The sequence below is a fragment of the Colias eurytheme genome, chromosome 10, assembly GCF_061535395.1.
Source record: "Colias eurytheme isolate Ceu_HAF_F1 chromosome 10, ilColEury1 Martin Lab GWU primary, whole genome shotgun sequence".
In the NCBI taxonomy this organism is placed as follows: domain Eukaryota; kingdom Metazoa; phylum Arthropoda; class Insecta; order Lepidoptera; family Pieridae; genus Colias; species Colias eurytheme.
In genome coordinates this window covers 10,839,234-10,854,475 of record NC_142989.1, presented here as the reverse complement: position 1 = coordinate 10,854,475, position 15,242 = coordinate 10,839,234, and the positions used below count along the sequence as shown (strand labels likewise).

The window sequence follows — 15,242 nt, the reverse complement described above, 5'->3', positions numbered from 1 at the left end:
TTTCTTCTAAATGCTCCTAATGCTTTACGACGCTCCGCTATGGCCCTTGAAATTTCCTGATTCCAGTATGGTTTAGGGGTGAATTTTCGATGATGAATTGGATCCTGGAAAATCTTTTTACAGGGAATTGATAACTGGGCTGCTCTATTTATAATATTTATAAAATCATCATAAGCAGATTGATGATTGTCATCAAGACCAAAATTAACAAGTGACTCCTCAATATAATTACGGTATTTATTCCAGTCGGCCAGCTTAAAGTTTCGTCGAGCTTTACAACTGCTAACCCTCTCGATCTCTGTTTTAATTTTAATCATAAGGTGATCACTTCCTAGGCTCTCATTTAACCCTTAATTACTCGCGTGGGGTATATCTAACCCCACGGCGTATTTGAAGCGTCGTATCTCCGCCATTTTTAAAGCTACCTGCGTGCCTTTCTTAGTAGCTGCCTAAATACCTTCCCCTGCCGTGAATCACTCGCGAGCGCCGCTCCATGTCGTGTAGTTGTGTCAGGAGATCGCGTCTGGGGTATATATTGCCCCACGCGAGTATTCGTGCAACTTTTTTGGACGAGTGAGTATGTGTATTTTTATTTTATAATGTCCAGTACATATACTAAATGGTTCGTTTTTTTACTTATCTTTGTTTTATGTTTATTTGTTTTAGGTTAGAACGCCTAAAATGGCAAGTAAGCGTCTTTCTGACTACCAGATTGCTGAGCGTTTGGAAGACGACGAAGAAAGCATCATAGATAGTTCCGATGAAGATGAGGTAGACGAGGACGTGATCCAGAGTGACCACAACTCAACCAAATGTGTGCTAACTATAACGTCGGCAGATGAACAAAAAGATAGCCTGTGGTTATATTTACCACACTGCCTAGGGCCATACAAAAACGGCTAAAAAAATGCTCAAGTTCAGGATCCTAGCCCCACTTGCAGAGGTGGTCCATCGACAACTTATAAAAGGTGCCACATCTGTCCAAGATCAAAGGATAAAAAAATAAGATTTATGTGTGCCAAATGCCAACAGCAAGTTTGTCACGACCATTCATTCCACTATGATATGTGATAAATGTATTGAATAAAAAGTTCCAAAATTTAAAGTTTCATCTTTAAAATTTATTATATTTATATTGATTAAAGATAGTATTATAATTTAGAACAATGTTGTCTCTTTCTAATTTTTATAATAAAAATAAAAGTATTTCATTAAAAATATGTTTTATTGTACCTTTAAAATTGGGGTTAAATATACCCCACGCGAGCGTAAGTGTAACTATATGGACGCGAGTAATTAAGGGTTAAAACTGACCAACTAAAATCAAATGCTACGTCCGCAGAGAGAAAAGAAACATCAGGAGAAGACTTTTGTGCTGAACCATTAACCAGTTTGATTCTAGTATGGGAACCATCATTTAGATATATATAGTTATTTTCTATTAATGAGTCAAATAATTGGTTACCTCTAACATCAGACTTAGTTGACCAATTTGTGTGATGTCCATTTAAGTCACCAGCAATAAGGGTTTTTCGGTTACCTAAAGAAAAAATTTGATCCCAATCACTAGTTGAAGTTCTAACATTTGGAGGGCAATAAATAGAAAAAATATTTTCGAGATTTTTACAATTTAAAACTTTAACGTGAATCATTTCTATCTGGGTGTTATGTAGCTGTGTACTGCATAACTGTGATTTAATAGAATTGTGCGTAAGAATTGCGACCCCTCCATAACCGTCAGCCCTGTCCAATCTGAATATGTTGTATCCACTTATACGGAATGAGCTGTTTGGGATCAGCCAAGTTTCACTTAATATTGCTATGTGAATCTTTTCTTGAGTTAGCAAGCTCTCAAATTCTTTTACTTTATGACGAATGCTCTGTGCATTCCACTGAAGGACACTTATTGAGATCCGTGAGCTGCTGGAGTCCATAACTGTTTAATAAGATTACAACAAGAAATATCTCCGATATACTGCATGAATAAAGTGAAAACTCCATCAAGAAATATACTTAAACAGTCCTTAATCTTCTCAAACCACGTCCCTTCTTTAGCTTCAAAAATTTTATCCTTTAATTTTTTAAGAAGAATTCGCCAAGATATTTGTTCATATTTTGACTTGGAATTTCGATCTGTATTCTCTTCCAATTTGCTCTCATTCTCACTCGCCTCGGAAACTTGTTCAAGTACATCCTCAACCATTCTTTCTTCATATGTGCGTTTAGGAATTTTGGTCTTTTTTACGGATCTTTTCGGAGTTCTTTTTGTTATGGGTATGTTATGTGGGTATTTCTGACCCTCCCTGTGATACGGTTCCCGTTTCGGGTATACTTGAAGTGCAAATGCCTGACTCATTTGCAATTATTGGTGAGTCCTCTTCTGAGTCCAAATCAATAGGTGATGGAACCACATATAAAGTAAGTGCACGCTTGTAAGTACAATTAAATTCAGTCATCAGTTCCCTGACTTTTTTCTCTTTTCTAAAAACAGGGCATATTTTAGCCATAGCCATGTGTCTTCCATTACAATTATTGCAAATAAATTTGGTAGTTGTACAGTTAGCGTGATACCCGGAACATTTTGGACATATTGTTCTGAAAGACGTGCACATTTTTATTGTGTGGCCAAAGCGCCAACAGCGTGAGCATTGTGTGACGGGGAAAGTAAAAGGGGTAACGCGTGATCTAGTGTCATAAACATATACATATGCCGGCAAGGAAGCACCCTTAAATGATAATCTGACTGATTCACTTATTTCCCAGTGTCCGTCGTTTGTGTTTTTACGCTTCAATCTTTTCGCCGATAATATAACCGCACTTGTGCATGAAAGGCCCTTCATAATTTCTTCTTCACTCAATTCTAAGTCAACATTGTTTATGACTCCGTACGATTGATTTGTTTCTAACGTCTTATTATAGCACTTATACCCGTTCTCGTTAAAAGTTTTGGACGTAACAAAATGTTCCGCACTTTCCTCATTATTAAATTGGACCAAGACTTTGTACGAATTTATGTATTTAACTCGTATTACATTTTGCACATTCTCTGATTTTAGTATTTTTGCTAGCCCAAATTGTTTCGGCAGCTTCTCTGTACATGTCAAGCAAACCTCTATTTTGTCTTCCGGTATTATCTCCGTGTCATTTATTACATCCGCACGACCAAATCTCTTCGACTTTCTTGTTACCGTAGTCCAAATCTCTTCAGAGTTTAATTCCCGACCTCTTTTTGGAGGTCGCTCCTGATCCACATCACCACTTAAAATTCCAGATTCTCTCGTCAACTCACTCTCAATAAACTCGTTTCCCCTCATCTCACTACTCTCTGTCACATCTCCCTCAGCACGCGAATATTCTTCATTAACAACGCTATCCATAATTGAATTTATTATTAATAGGAATAAGAATGCACATGATTAGTCGAAGCAAGCGCGTCGCTCGTGACGGTCGCGTTAAGAATCGAACTATAATAATGATTATTAAATAGGTCGACGCGTCCAACGATAACACGCGCCCGCGCGCAACTGTACTAAAACTTATGTTAAAAAATTTTATTATTTCGTGGTCAACCAATAGTTCACTGAAATATGCAATACCTTCCTATAATAAATAGCCTCATCCTTTAAATCTATGCTATGATTGGCAAATTATCTTTAAAAACGAAATTTTTACCCCATGAAAGCATGTCAAAAATTTTAGCAATTTTTTACACAAAAATCAAATTTTTTACATAAAAAAAAACATCACCAATTGAATAACCATGATTTAGAGACTACACCGTCATACATTATCGTCAGCATGGCAATAAAACAGGCAAAGCCCAAGCAAACAGTTACTTTGTAGGTACACATGTGCGATATTATTTTTTAATCCGAACATATTGCAGGCGCCAAGGCTGGTGACACTAGTTCGTTTGTTTGTTTACTTTTGGAAATATTACTATTCAAGCGAAAAGCGGCATTGGAAGGCGTGATGAATTTTCCGTGTTGTTTTGTAAGAGTCGTAGCAGCGGCGGCCTTACCCATTGCGAGGCTCCGGGCGGCAGGCCCTTTGCGAGGCCCTTTGCTCTTCGTAAAATGTATGTGATGCGAATGTAGGTCTGGTTGTTTGGTTTAGGTATTCGTCATGTTTGAGGAGAAATGATAAAGTTATACAAATGAATAAAATTTGAGTTTTAAAATATTTATATACTAGCGGTCCGCCCCGGCTTCGCCCGTGGTGCATATTTCGCAATAAAAAGTAGCCTATGTCCTTTCTCGGGTATCAAAATATCTCCATACCAAATTTCATGAAAATTGGTTCAGTAGTTTAGGCGTGATTGAGTAACAGACAGACAGAGTTACTTTCGCATTTATAATATTAGTTTGGATTTATACATAGAAAGATTTACTAAATTAACAAATACAGAGATGATAAATTTTAAAATTGATGTTTGCGGCTTTTCCTAATGCTAAAATGTTTAATTAAAGCACAATAATCCAACGAATGAGCTACGTCATTTTCGATTGAAAGAATAGCAAGGGCTGAAAGCCGATCTTGTGTCATTGAATTCCTCAAATATGTTTTAATATTTTTAAGCCTCAAAAAACTCCTTACAGCAGACGCAACTGTCACAGGTGTGGTGGCAATAATTCTCAGGACTATTTCGATAGTGGTGTAAACTTCAGTTAATTTGTTTTCTATTATGTATTTCAGCACCGAGATAATATCGTCGTTTCCTTCATACACACGCATGAACATACTCAGTACACGCACACATTTTCATTTTTTTAAATTTGCTTGGGTGGGTTGTTGCGCGAGGCCCCTGCAAGAGCGAGGCCCCGGGCGATTGCCCCGTTCGCCACCCCCTAAGGCCGCCGCTGAGTCGTAGTAATTAGCTGCGAAAGTTGGAGATTTGCACGCAGTATTTGTAAAGCTTTCACAGAACACAGAATGCGTTGTAGGTACCTATAGATTTTACTTGGACTGCATAACCATTTTAATTATCCTAATTTAACAGAAATTTGAACATCCTAACGTAACATGATTGAATACCTACATTAAAAACTGAAAATAATTTCAATGTGCGTACTTTTTTCTAAAAAAGAATGAACCAAAATTTTCTTTTTTTTTATATCTATTTATAATCCGTTGATAAATCTAATATCGCAAAATAAACAAAAACAAGACAAAACAAACACAAGAATCAGGTCAACATAGTGATAAAAATATCTCGGAGCTAGGCTGAGGCGAAATAATTAACTGTGACAGTTTCATCTCCTCCCGACTCATAAGTGTCTACACATTTTTCCTCTATTTATTATAAAAATGTTTCCCGGCTTAGGAACAGTGTTAAAAGAGTTTATATCACGAATTCAGTCTTTGAGATTAAGATTTGATTGTTTGCAAATTTGTGGAATAAACTCGAAAAGTAGGTACCTCATAGTTACCTGAACTAATTTTCAGATTAAGAATTAACATAACAATTTATAATGACGGTCATTCGGTCTTCGTTATACTATTTTTCTTTAAAATTAAAGGCACACATTTAAATTGACTACAGGTAGGTACGTATTTTTACAATATTCGTATCCACCGCATCATTATCTAAAAAACAAACATTATTTTGCTAATCTCATAAATATTTTGGATCCGATATAATAATGTTCCCGGTAAAACGATAAAAAACAGCGTCGAAGTGGTTTTGCATTGAAACGGCGTAGTAGTTACATACATGCAGGCTCAGTATTGCTTTGGAAAATAAAAACACTAGAAAGTTGCATACCTATAGACCAGGGGCTGGCTATGAAATTTCTGTAGGAAATTTTTCAGAGTCTTATTAAAAAAAAGTTCTACGTATAACAAGTTACTTCTTCATTTTTACTCCATGTTATGTTTGAGATTAGAACTATTATTATTAGAACTATTTCAATTTATAACTTCATATTATTTTGATGACAATATTACATTAACAAGACCTCTTTTTATGTGTCTCACATACATATACCTACATCGCACATCATGGGCCATCTATCAACGTCGCTACCAAAGCAAATTACTAACATAACTGCAGCTGGCTAACAACTAGTAGGTATATAAAACAATCGAACTAAACGAGCCTTTATAGTGAAGAAAACAATTACGCTCAGCTGAACAATTTGCTTGGTAATTGCGACTCAGTGGCCATTGTAAACGAGTTAATGCATGTATGTCCAGCTTTTATTTCGCTAGAGCAGTTTTCCGGATAGTTTTGTTAATGTCCAAGGCAAGTCGGCTGGAAAATACATTGAGTAAAGGATTTATTTTTAAAATGTATTTATATCCATAATCTATTCCCGTAATTGTTAGTAGGAAAATATATGAATAGTCAAAAGCGTGTAGTTAGTAGGTAATCCATAGTTACTATAATATTATAAATGCGAAAGTAACTCTGTCTGTCTGTCTGTTACTCAATCACGCCTTAACTACTGAACCAATTTGCATGAAATTTGGTATAGAGATATTTTGATACCCGAGAAAGGACATAGGATAGGTTTTATCCCGGAAATCCCACGGGAACGGGAACTATGCGGGTTTTTCTTTGACTGCGCGGGCGATGCCGCGGGTGGAAAGCTAGTAAGTAATAACTATGTCAAAAATCTATTGTGATTACATGGATCATATGGCGTTTATAACTTTATAACACAACAAGATATGATTTTCAATTTACAGAAATGATCCTAACTACATTCATTCTGATTACTTGTAGTTAGAAATATCGATAGTAACTTCAAAGTCAAATGGATTATAAACGAATATTGGTGGTAAATGTTAAAAAAAGTAATGACGATTCAAAAAATGCTTTTATAAGAAGTCTAATTAAATAAATAAATGTTTGAGTTTGAGTTTGGGTTGAATTAACTTTGGGTCTCTGCGCGGTGCACCACTCTACCTCTAGTAAGTAGGTATTTAATAAGTAATAATATAAAAATATCATATTTTCACTAATATCAAAAACTAAGTTCCAAACTGTGTGATATATTATTTTCTGCTTATTATACCTATTTAACTTAGGTATTTAAGGACCTCTATATTTTCAAAAATAGCGACATCTAGATGTTCGCAGCAAAACTAATATTAAAACAACATCGTCGAGTCCTCTCTCCTGCTCCTCTCGCATCACAGCTTCACTCTACGCTACAGTGTTTACAAAAGGTGTAAATAATCAATATCTTGATTCTTAAGCAATCTGTTTCGTATCCTTATAAAATATAATGTGATGTATAAGTGTATAACAAGGCAAATGAACTTATGGGAACAAGAAATAGTAATTGGTTTGATCCTTAAAAGTTTGTCATGTTAAAAATGCATTCATAATGTGAGTGAAGGGTGATAAATAAAAACAACACATTTTAAAAACAGGTACGTTTTATTGAAAAAAATATTTACACAGCAAAACAAATAAATAATCTTATGTTGTATATTAGTCTATAAAACATTAATTTCATTGAAATAAAATACTATACATAACTACATTTAAAATATTTACATAATACCGTCTCAGAGGGTACGACTATGCCATTATCATAATAAACAATTTAACATTTAATATTACGTCCATTTCTCAAGACAATTTTATATTTAGGACATTTAAATGGAATACCTAGGGTTAAAATACGATAATATAAAAACAGTAACGGCGCTGAAATTCATCCCTCGTTAATAATCAAACGAATGAGTTTAAAAGAGATGATTTTCACGACGTATGTAAGCTAAGTTTAATTACTTTCATTTATTTATGAAATTTCATAGATCACATAAATGAATATTACACATATTTATCTAACAATGACTGCTGATAACAAATTGCCTATCAAAATGTATTGTTGCACATCTAATGTTCTACCTAACTTTAGAGAATTTATTATTATCTAGATACTATTATAATTGTGAAAAATAAAAGCACGTAAAATTATATTTTAATCTCCCTTGTACCGAATGGAAACGAGAACGCACTCAAAGTGAATCGAAAATTTCAACTTAAAAATTATAATTACATATAAAGGTACCCGCCTGTGATGATAGTTACCGACATAAAAAAATCTCGAAAAACGCTCCGACCGTTAAAAATCTTTATCACAATAAAATAATTATATTAATTTGTTCAATAATAATATATCGACACGTCTGGCCTATAGATCCGTGAAACCATCATGTCATGAACTTAACTACTCTATAGTATAGGCCTATATAAAACTACATATATTAAAAATTCCATCGGAAATATGTTATAATCAGTTAGAAATTGAATAGAAACATTGTACAGGTAGTATTTGTTGGAATTTGTATATACCCTTTACTTATAAACATTTTTTGGTCAATGTTTAAACCAATCACTGTTTTGTCTCTTTCCTTCTAATATCAAGTCATTTGAACGAGAACGGGACAGAATATTGATTCAACTTAACAAAGACTATTATTTTTATTAGTAAATGCGTAGTTTATGTTTCAATAGATATTCATATATCCACCAATACAATGTTTCTATTCACTTAAACTATCATATTATATTAATCTGATAGCCGCTAGCTGTAAACTATCCTTCTATAAAATTAATAACAAAACTACAGCAAATTAATGCAAATAAAAAAACAATAATTACAGTAAGGGCCGATTTTTCAATGCTTGGATAAAACTTATCCGTCCAATAAAGTATTACACGATAATATTAAAATGTCACGTAAACTATGTCAAATACGGGCAATTAGAATACGTTTTTAAAATGGTAGTTTTATACATTATTCGACGAATAAGTTTTATCCAAGCGTTGAAAAATCGGCCCTAAGTATAATTAATAAATGTGAAATAAATACTGTACTTACTAATGTTCAATGTCAGGCCAGAATTATTGTCAGTTCCGATATTTACAATTGATCAAATATTTTGACTAGAAAACATAATAATATACTTTCTAACAAAACGTAATATACACAGATAAATATTTTATTTTTTCATTTTCTTAATTTTACATTAAATTGTACAAAATGTCGATGACACAAACGAAACTGCGGGAACATCGATGTATTATAAATAAATTTCATTTTTACAATAATATTTTATGAACTTCTCTATTACGCTACGAAGAACAACACATAGATTGATATGAAAAGTCTCTGAATATGATTATTTCTTGCGAGATAGCTACTTAGCGATGATAAATAGCAAACACATATATTATTTACCTAATCGATACAGTATTTACTGATATTTTAACAGAATAATGTACTGCTAAAATATCAGCAAATCAAATATGTCTATTTTAAAAAATCTCTCACCCTCCCATGTAAATATACAGCTTATATTTTACTACAAAATCTACAATTTTACAATAAAAGCGGGTCTTTTATAAATGGGTTTTATTTTCGTTCCACAATAAACTCCAAATCAAAATTTATTATGATTTACAAATCCAAACTTAAGCCACGTCTACATACTCGTCAAAGCGACAGCTGCCGCGAACATAAAATCATTTCGCCAAGAAATAAATATCTATTTGAATAAACTCTGGATAATTGCATTCGACAAGTACTAACACTACATTGTGAACATGAACAATAAATATTACGAGCAGCACAAGGGTGAAGCTAAATGTATTACGACTAAATGTAAAATCTATTGTAAAATCCTGTTGGAAACTATTTTCGAAGACATTAGGAACCACTGGAATCCATTAACTAACGCTAACTTTTGTTTTTTCATCGAATGCCGCGAGAGCGCACTACCATCTTCAAAAAAACTGATGGCGACAATAGTCTCATATTAATCTGTGTTTTCCTGCACGACTGGCTTGAAAAAAACAAAGAAAGAGTCAAGAAATACCCAATCTTAAAATCACACCAAAACACCCAAACTTTTATTAATACCCTCATTTCAATACAAAACTTCGCTATCGCGCATTCCTGAGCCGCGGCTCAATCTTCTGCGCACTCTTCTTAAAGTGCTTCTCTTTCTTGACTCTTTCTTTCTTCTTTTTGGGCGTATCTTCTTCATCCTCACAGCTTTCCGCGCTACGTTCCGTATCACTCTTCTTGTCTAGTTCAGCCATGGCATCTTGTATCGCGTTCTCTAGAAGGGTGTTTAGTTTTCTGCTCCTGTAAATGGTTGGTTAGTTAGAGAGTGTATAACAGGCTTTATGTAACAAATACAACCGGTTTCTGAATTGAGAATTGATTTGATTAAAGTGTGAGCTAATGTCAGATAAAATAAAATATTTAAGCAGCATTTAAGTATGGTTTGAGACGTTATTAACATCAAATACTTACTCAATTCAGAATCCGGCCATTAGCTAACTAATAATTTCACCTATTTCTCTTTATAGCTAGCTATATTAAAGATCGGCCAGAATTACTCTTCTTTAAAAAAATGCTCTAGAGAGGGTAATTAACTATTGAAAATGTTTGAGATCCAAACACCAAGAATTTTCTAAAAAATAAAGTAATTCACCAATATTTCGTAGAATAGCTCAGAAATAAATTTGAAAAATTTTAACCAAAAAAAAAAGCTACATCAACATCGGGGTATAAAACTACCTTAATCATTAAAATAATAAAAATCGCAAATGCTTTACGAGATCGAGTACAAATATGTATTTGATTTTAGACTTATTTCCATTTGTAACAAATTATAACAACGTCATGTTGGGTTGGGTTAATTTTACATAATATTATATTCTTATCAGGCTCACGCATACAATTTTTACACTAATTACAACGAATTATCTTAAATTTTGAAAATTCTACAACTAAATAAATGAAGTGATTTTAAAAATAATGAATACAACCTTGAGATCTGGTAATTATTTCTAATAATAGGTTATTCTTTACATTTTAAAAATGGCGCCACATATCGTTTACAAATATTTGATTCATTAAATATTTGTTAATTTTCACATGTAATATCGTTGTTACATAACACGGACAAACAATATACAGAGCACAGTCAACATTACTTTCGATCATAAATATAAACCATCGGCTCACGTTTTTGAGGTTACGCAAGTATGTTTTATATTAATTCCATTAATAATTAAAATTAGATTCGACCATCACACCGATAATTACTATACTATAGAGTGCACTTTTGCCCCAGCTAGGGGCCTTAGGATATTAAGTAATAGAGTGCACTTAACATATATTTAATCAATCGGACAAATCTAATGGTCTAAGATCCGAATATAGGTCGACCTTCACCGGCGTGATAATGGAATGAGACCAATTTTATAATAAATTTAGTGTATTAAAAATTGTATTAAAATGGGTTGACTGGGAAAATCCTGGACAGAACATTTTTAATGAATTAAAAAAAAAAAACATTTTTTATTTTAATTAATTGCAGTATCAAGATAATAAAAAAAATTATAATAGACTTAAAGTATGAAACCTACAGAATGTGCAGTCATAGTCTTTTTCTAATATTTACCGGGACAAACGGCTAGGTTGGCAGGTATAAACACTAAACAGGTATGTCGGTACGAGTTACTTTCACTTGATAGGATGGTGAAAAAAAAATTATGTCAGCGCTGTTTTATTACAAAATTGTTTTATTATCTCGAAACTGCAATTAATAAAAAATAAAAATAAAAGATTTTTTAATAATGAATTAAAAAAATATCATGTCCAGGATTTTCCCAGTAAACCCATTTTTAATACATTTTTTAATAGACTACATTTATTATAAAATTGGTCTCATTCTATTATCACGCCGGTGAAGGTCGACCTATGTTCGGATCTTAGACCATAACATTGAGAACCATCTATTTATTAAACCTCGCCCTATCACCATCGCAACTCACTTCCGATGCTTGATCCGTGCCGCGTGGTGTGCCTCGAGCCCCTCGGTGAGCGTGAGCAGACTGCGGTCGGGCACGCAGCTGGGCGGGCGCTCGCCGAACCAGCGCACCGCCCACGCGGCCCCGCGCCGCCCCACCAGCTTGCCGGGCCACGACACGTAGCCGCGCACCGGGCCCCACACCAGATCCCCCACGCGGAACTTTGATGGATCGCAATCCAAACGCTCCAAACGCTCTTCACGATCCACACGATCTCGATCCCCGCGCTCTTCGCGCTCCGCGAGCTCTCCGTCTGGGGCACACAGGCCAGTTACACTCTCTGGCATAAAACTTGGCAAGTACGTAATGGATTGAATTTGGTAAAACCATTTGTGGGTATCGCTCGATATGATCGGAAAATAAGTTGCCAGTTTTGTTTGAACTATTCTGGACAGTTTATTACTCGGCCTTATTGATTGCTTTCATCGATTATTTTTAATCATTTCGTTACATAATTTGCCATTTTTTGTTTTTGAACAGCTCATCATTTTTTGATGGTAGATCAAGTAAAAGAGCAGGACCTCTTATTTTCTAATTATTATCATCATTAATCATATCCATTGAGAAGAGAAAGAGGAAATTTGTTTATAACTATTTTAAGAACAAAATATGTCTCTTGCCAAGTTATATGCCGGAGACTGTAATCGTACCCGGGATCTAACACCATGCCTCCACCAATGATCGACCGATGGAGTTAACTTAGCGTTGTGTATAGCCTATGCAACTTTATCAATTGAAATAACAAAATCTTATCTTAAGAATTAATAAAATACAAAACAGATTTCCTCAAACTTTCGATATAACAATGTATATAAAATAGAGTATATTTACAATACACAGTAAAATCGAAAAAAAAAAATATAAATTTCATTGCTTATTTTTAAGGCAATTTAACTTTATCATTACATAGATAAAATACTTATTCAGAATTAACTTTTTTGTAATAATTATGTCTCTGATTATGATTTTACTTTTGCATAGTTTCTAAGTTGCAAGGGCTATACTATAAATATGAAGATGAACATATTTTGTGCGATACATGATTTACAAGCTCAGGGGTAGCGTTAACATTTGAGAAGCTTAAAGTTAAACAGGATGCTTTAGACAATTCTTTGCAAATGTTATGTGGGTGAAATTGTAAGGAAATTATTCTGTTAGCTTTTGGAAGTCTTAAAAATGTGCAATAATATAGATTTTTTTATATGGGTTAAAAAGTGAAGTTTTATTCTACTTATGTTCCAAAAGCCAAAGAATTACAACGAAATTAATATACATAGAAGGAATGATTATTCACAATGTTACAGTAATATGAAAAGTGCTTACTTACAATGAACATATGGAATGATGGCTGTATAATGATGCGTTAGTAATGGAATCCCAATTTGTGAGCCAATTTTTAGTTACTTCGAGTGCAATGGAAAGCAAAGGAAGGTCCCAAGCGAATGCGTCGACGATCGTATTGGTTTCCACTGCACCGTTACAGATGTATCTTGTATTAACCCAACCAAAGGAAAACCAACCAAATCGCCCTACGAGCCAGCTGAAATATACGATAGGACACATCAATACATATTCATACCGGACGCAATACAAGAACCGTGAACGACGCCGCAAATACGCAACCAATACAAGACACAACATTAGAAATTTTGAATTTAGTTAGCTGTGACGTAAGCGTGATATGGGCATCCGTTATTAGTAGATAGAATTGTGAGTCCAATTTCGTTTTAAATTTTAGTGTACATATACCAAGATATAAGAGCAATGAGTGGTGTTTTGAGAGCAAGCGTTTAGCGTAAGCCGACTTACCGTGCCCGGAGCCAAGGTGCCTATCGTACACCTTTTGTATATCCGAGCTTGTCCCTTGGTAGTGTCGGTTGTTTTTGTCTTGTATCATGTCGAATTCGATATCTTTGACCATGTAGTTTGTCCGCATAATTTTCTCATTTCTGTATGGGGTTTCGAAGTCATTTTTTCTCTTGTAACTTTGCGGTCTGTCGTAGAGATTAGACCCCATTGGTATTAAATGTTGGTGTTGACTCGTCATGGTCGATGGTCCCATACTATTGTAGGGCATTTCTGTCGATTCGACCGGATTGTGAGCGCGGCTCTGCCGCATCATTTGTATGTTTGATAGTATATTGTCTGGAATTGGGAAATTTTATGCTTATTTTTTTGGATGTATACCCGTTACATGTTAGGTTATAAATACTGTATTCTGTTGTGACTACGACTCGCTTGAAAGTCAATTAGCGCTCAATTAAATTAATACAAAGTATATCTTATACTCCACAAGGGGTAAAGGGACCTCAATTTACTAATCGATAAAATATAATTTCGCAGAGAAGGGACAGCGCAATATTTTTCTTGTTAACTACTGATAGAATATACATATTTAGTCCTTATAATAGAATCACAGTTAGCCAAGCTTAAGCTATGTTTTTATATGCTTTGTGTGCTGTGATAATTCCCAACACCGAAAATGGACAATGGATGAACAATGTACTTTTCAATGATCACCTTCCCCAAACAGGTTAAAAATCCACGTGAGTTTAAAAAAATATATACAAATATACAAGAGTAGCATTTACATTGTGAAAATTTAAAGAAAGTGAAGGCCATCTTTTTGTACAAATGGCGACTTTTTGTTATTTTATTTATTTATATATTATGATATTGTTTATATATTATGAAAGTCGTGCTCATTACACCAGTTATAGTTCAATTGTCAATTTGTCTCTGCTTACATAAACTTTTGAAAATCATCAAAAAAAGTTATTCTAAAATATTCGATTTTTAAAAATCTATTAAAGACAACCATAAAAACTGTATCTGGTTAGTAAATAAATAAATTCTCTAGAACTCACTAGAAGCTTCCGTGTCAGAAGTGACATCATTCCGCGGTGTCGGCCAAGGGCGCTCCTGCGACTCCGCCATGTCTTGTTCGCTGCTCGACACGCATTGTACCATGCCCTGGAAATTGTGGACATATTTATATTAGTATTAAAAATTGTCTGTAAAGTCGGTTTACTGACGATAGTTGAACGTGACAACGTCCGATTGTGCTTCTTTGTCGCTCGTTCCGCGCTCTCGCTCGCACTTCAAGCCTTACATGGAACGCCTCAGAGTGAGGTAACGCCGCATGAGTCATGTTTTTTCGTGCGTGCAGCCGGCTTTATCGAATTATAAGACGTTGTCACGTCAAAAAATACATGATGTTAGTGCTCAAAATATAATAATAAATATTAAAAAATATTATGACGATTCAAAGGTGCTTTTATAAGAAGTCTAATTGAATAAATAAATGTTAGAGTTTATATAATTAGAAGATTGTGAGGTTGGATAGATGTTTGTTACTCATTAATGCAAAAGAAGCACGGCACTGTTTAAACACAGT

The 15,242-nt window shown here is 34.2% G+C and overlaps 1 protein-coding gene and 1 long non-coding RNA gene across 6 annotated transcripts in view; one reads left to right on the top strand and one right to left on the bottom strand.

The window, feature by feature from the left end:
• Positions 1–355: 355 nt before the first annotated feature.
• LOC149905449 (uncharacterized) lies at positions 356–1,143 on the top strand. Of its 2 annotated transcripts, none has more exons than XR_016457138.1 (2): positions 356–573; positions 667–1,143. It is a non-coding gene; the product is annotated as an uncharacterized LOC149905449 (long non-coding RNA). The 2 variants fall into 2 exon arrangements; XR_016457137.1 differs by having other exon boundaries at positions 356–577.
• Positions 1,144–8,470: 7,327 nt separating this feature from the next.
• Positions 8,471–15,242, bottom strand: part of LOC149905448 (uncharacterized) — a 95,636-nt gene continuing 88,864 nt past the window's right edge. Inside the window, exons 6-9 of one of the 4 annotated variants that reach the window (XM_090106749.1) lie at positions 14,713–14,818; positions 13,655–13,990; positions 11,810–12,098; positions 8,471–10,109 (exon numbers count right to left, since the gene is read on the bottom strand). In XM_090106749.1, the coding sequence (XP_089962875.1) occupies positions 9,905–10,109; positions 11,810–12,098; positions 13,655–13,990; positions 14,713–14,818 (936 nt within the window). In that variant the 3' untranslated portion in view covers positions 8,471–9,904. Of the gene's footprint in view, positions 10,110–11,809; positions 12,099–13,062; positions 13,386–13,654; positions 13,991–14,712; positions 14,819–15,242 lie in introns of those variants that run through there. The other 3 variants (XM_090106750.1, XM_090106751.1, XM_090106752.1) reach the window with 3 other exon arrangements.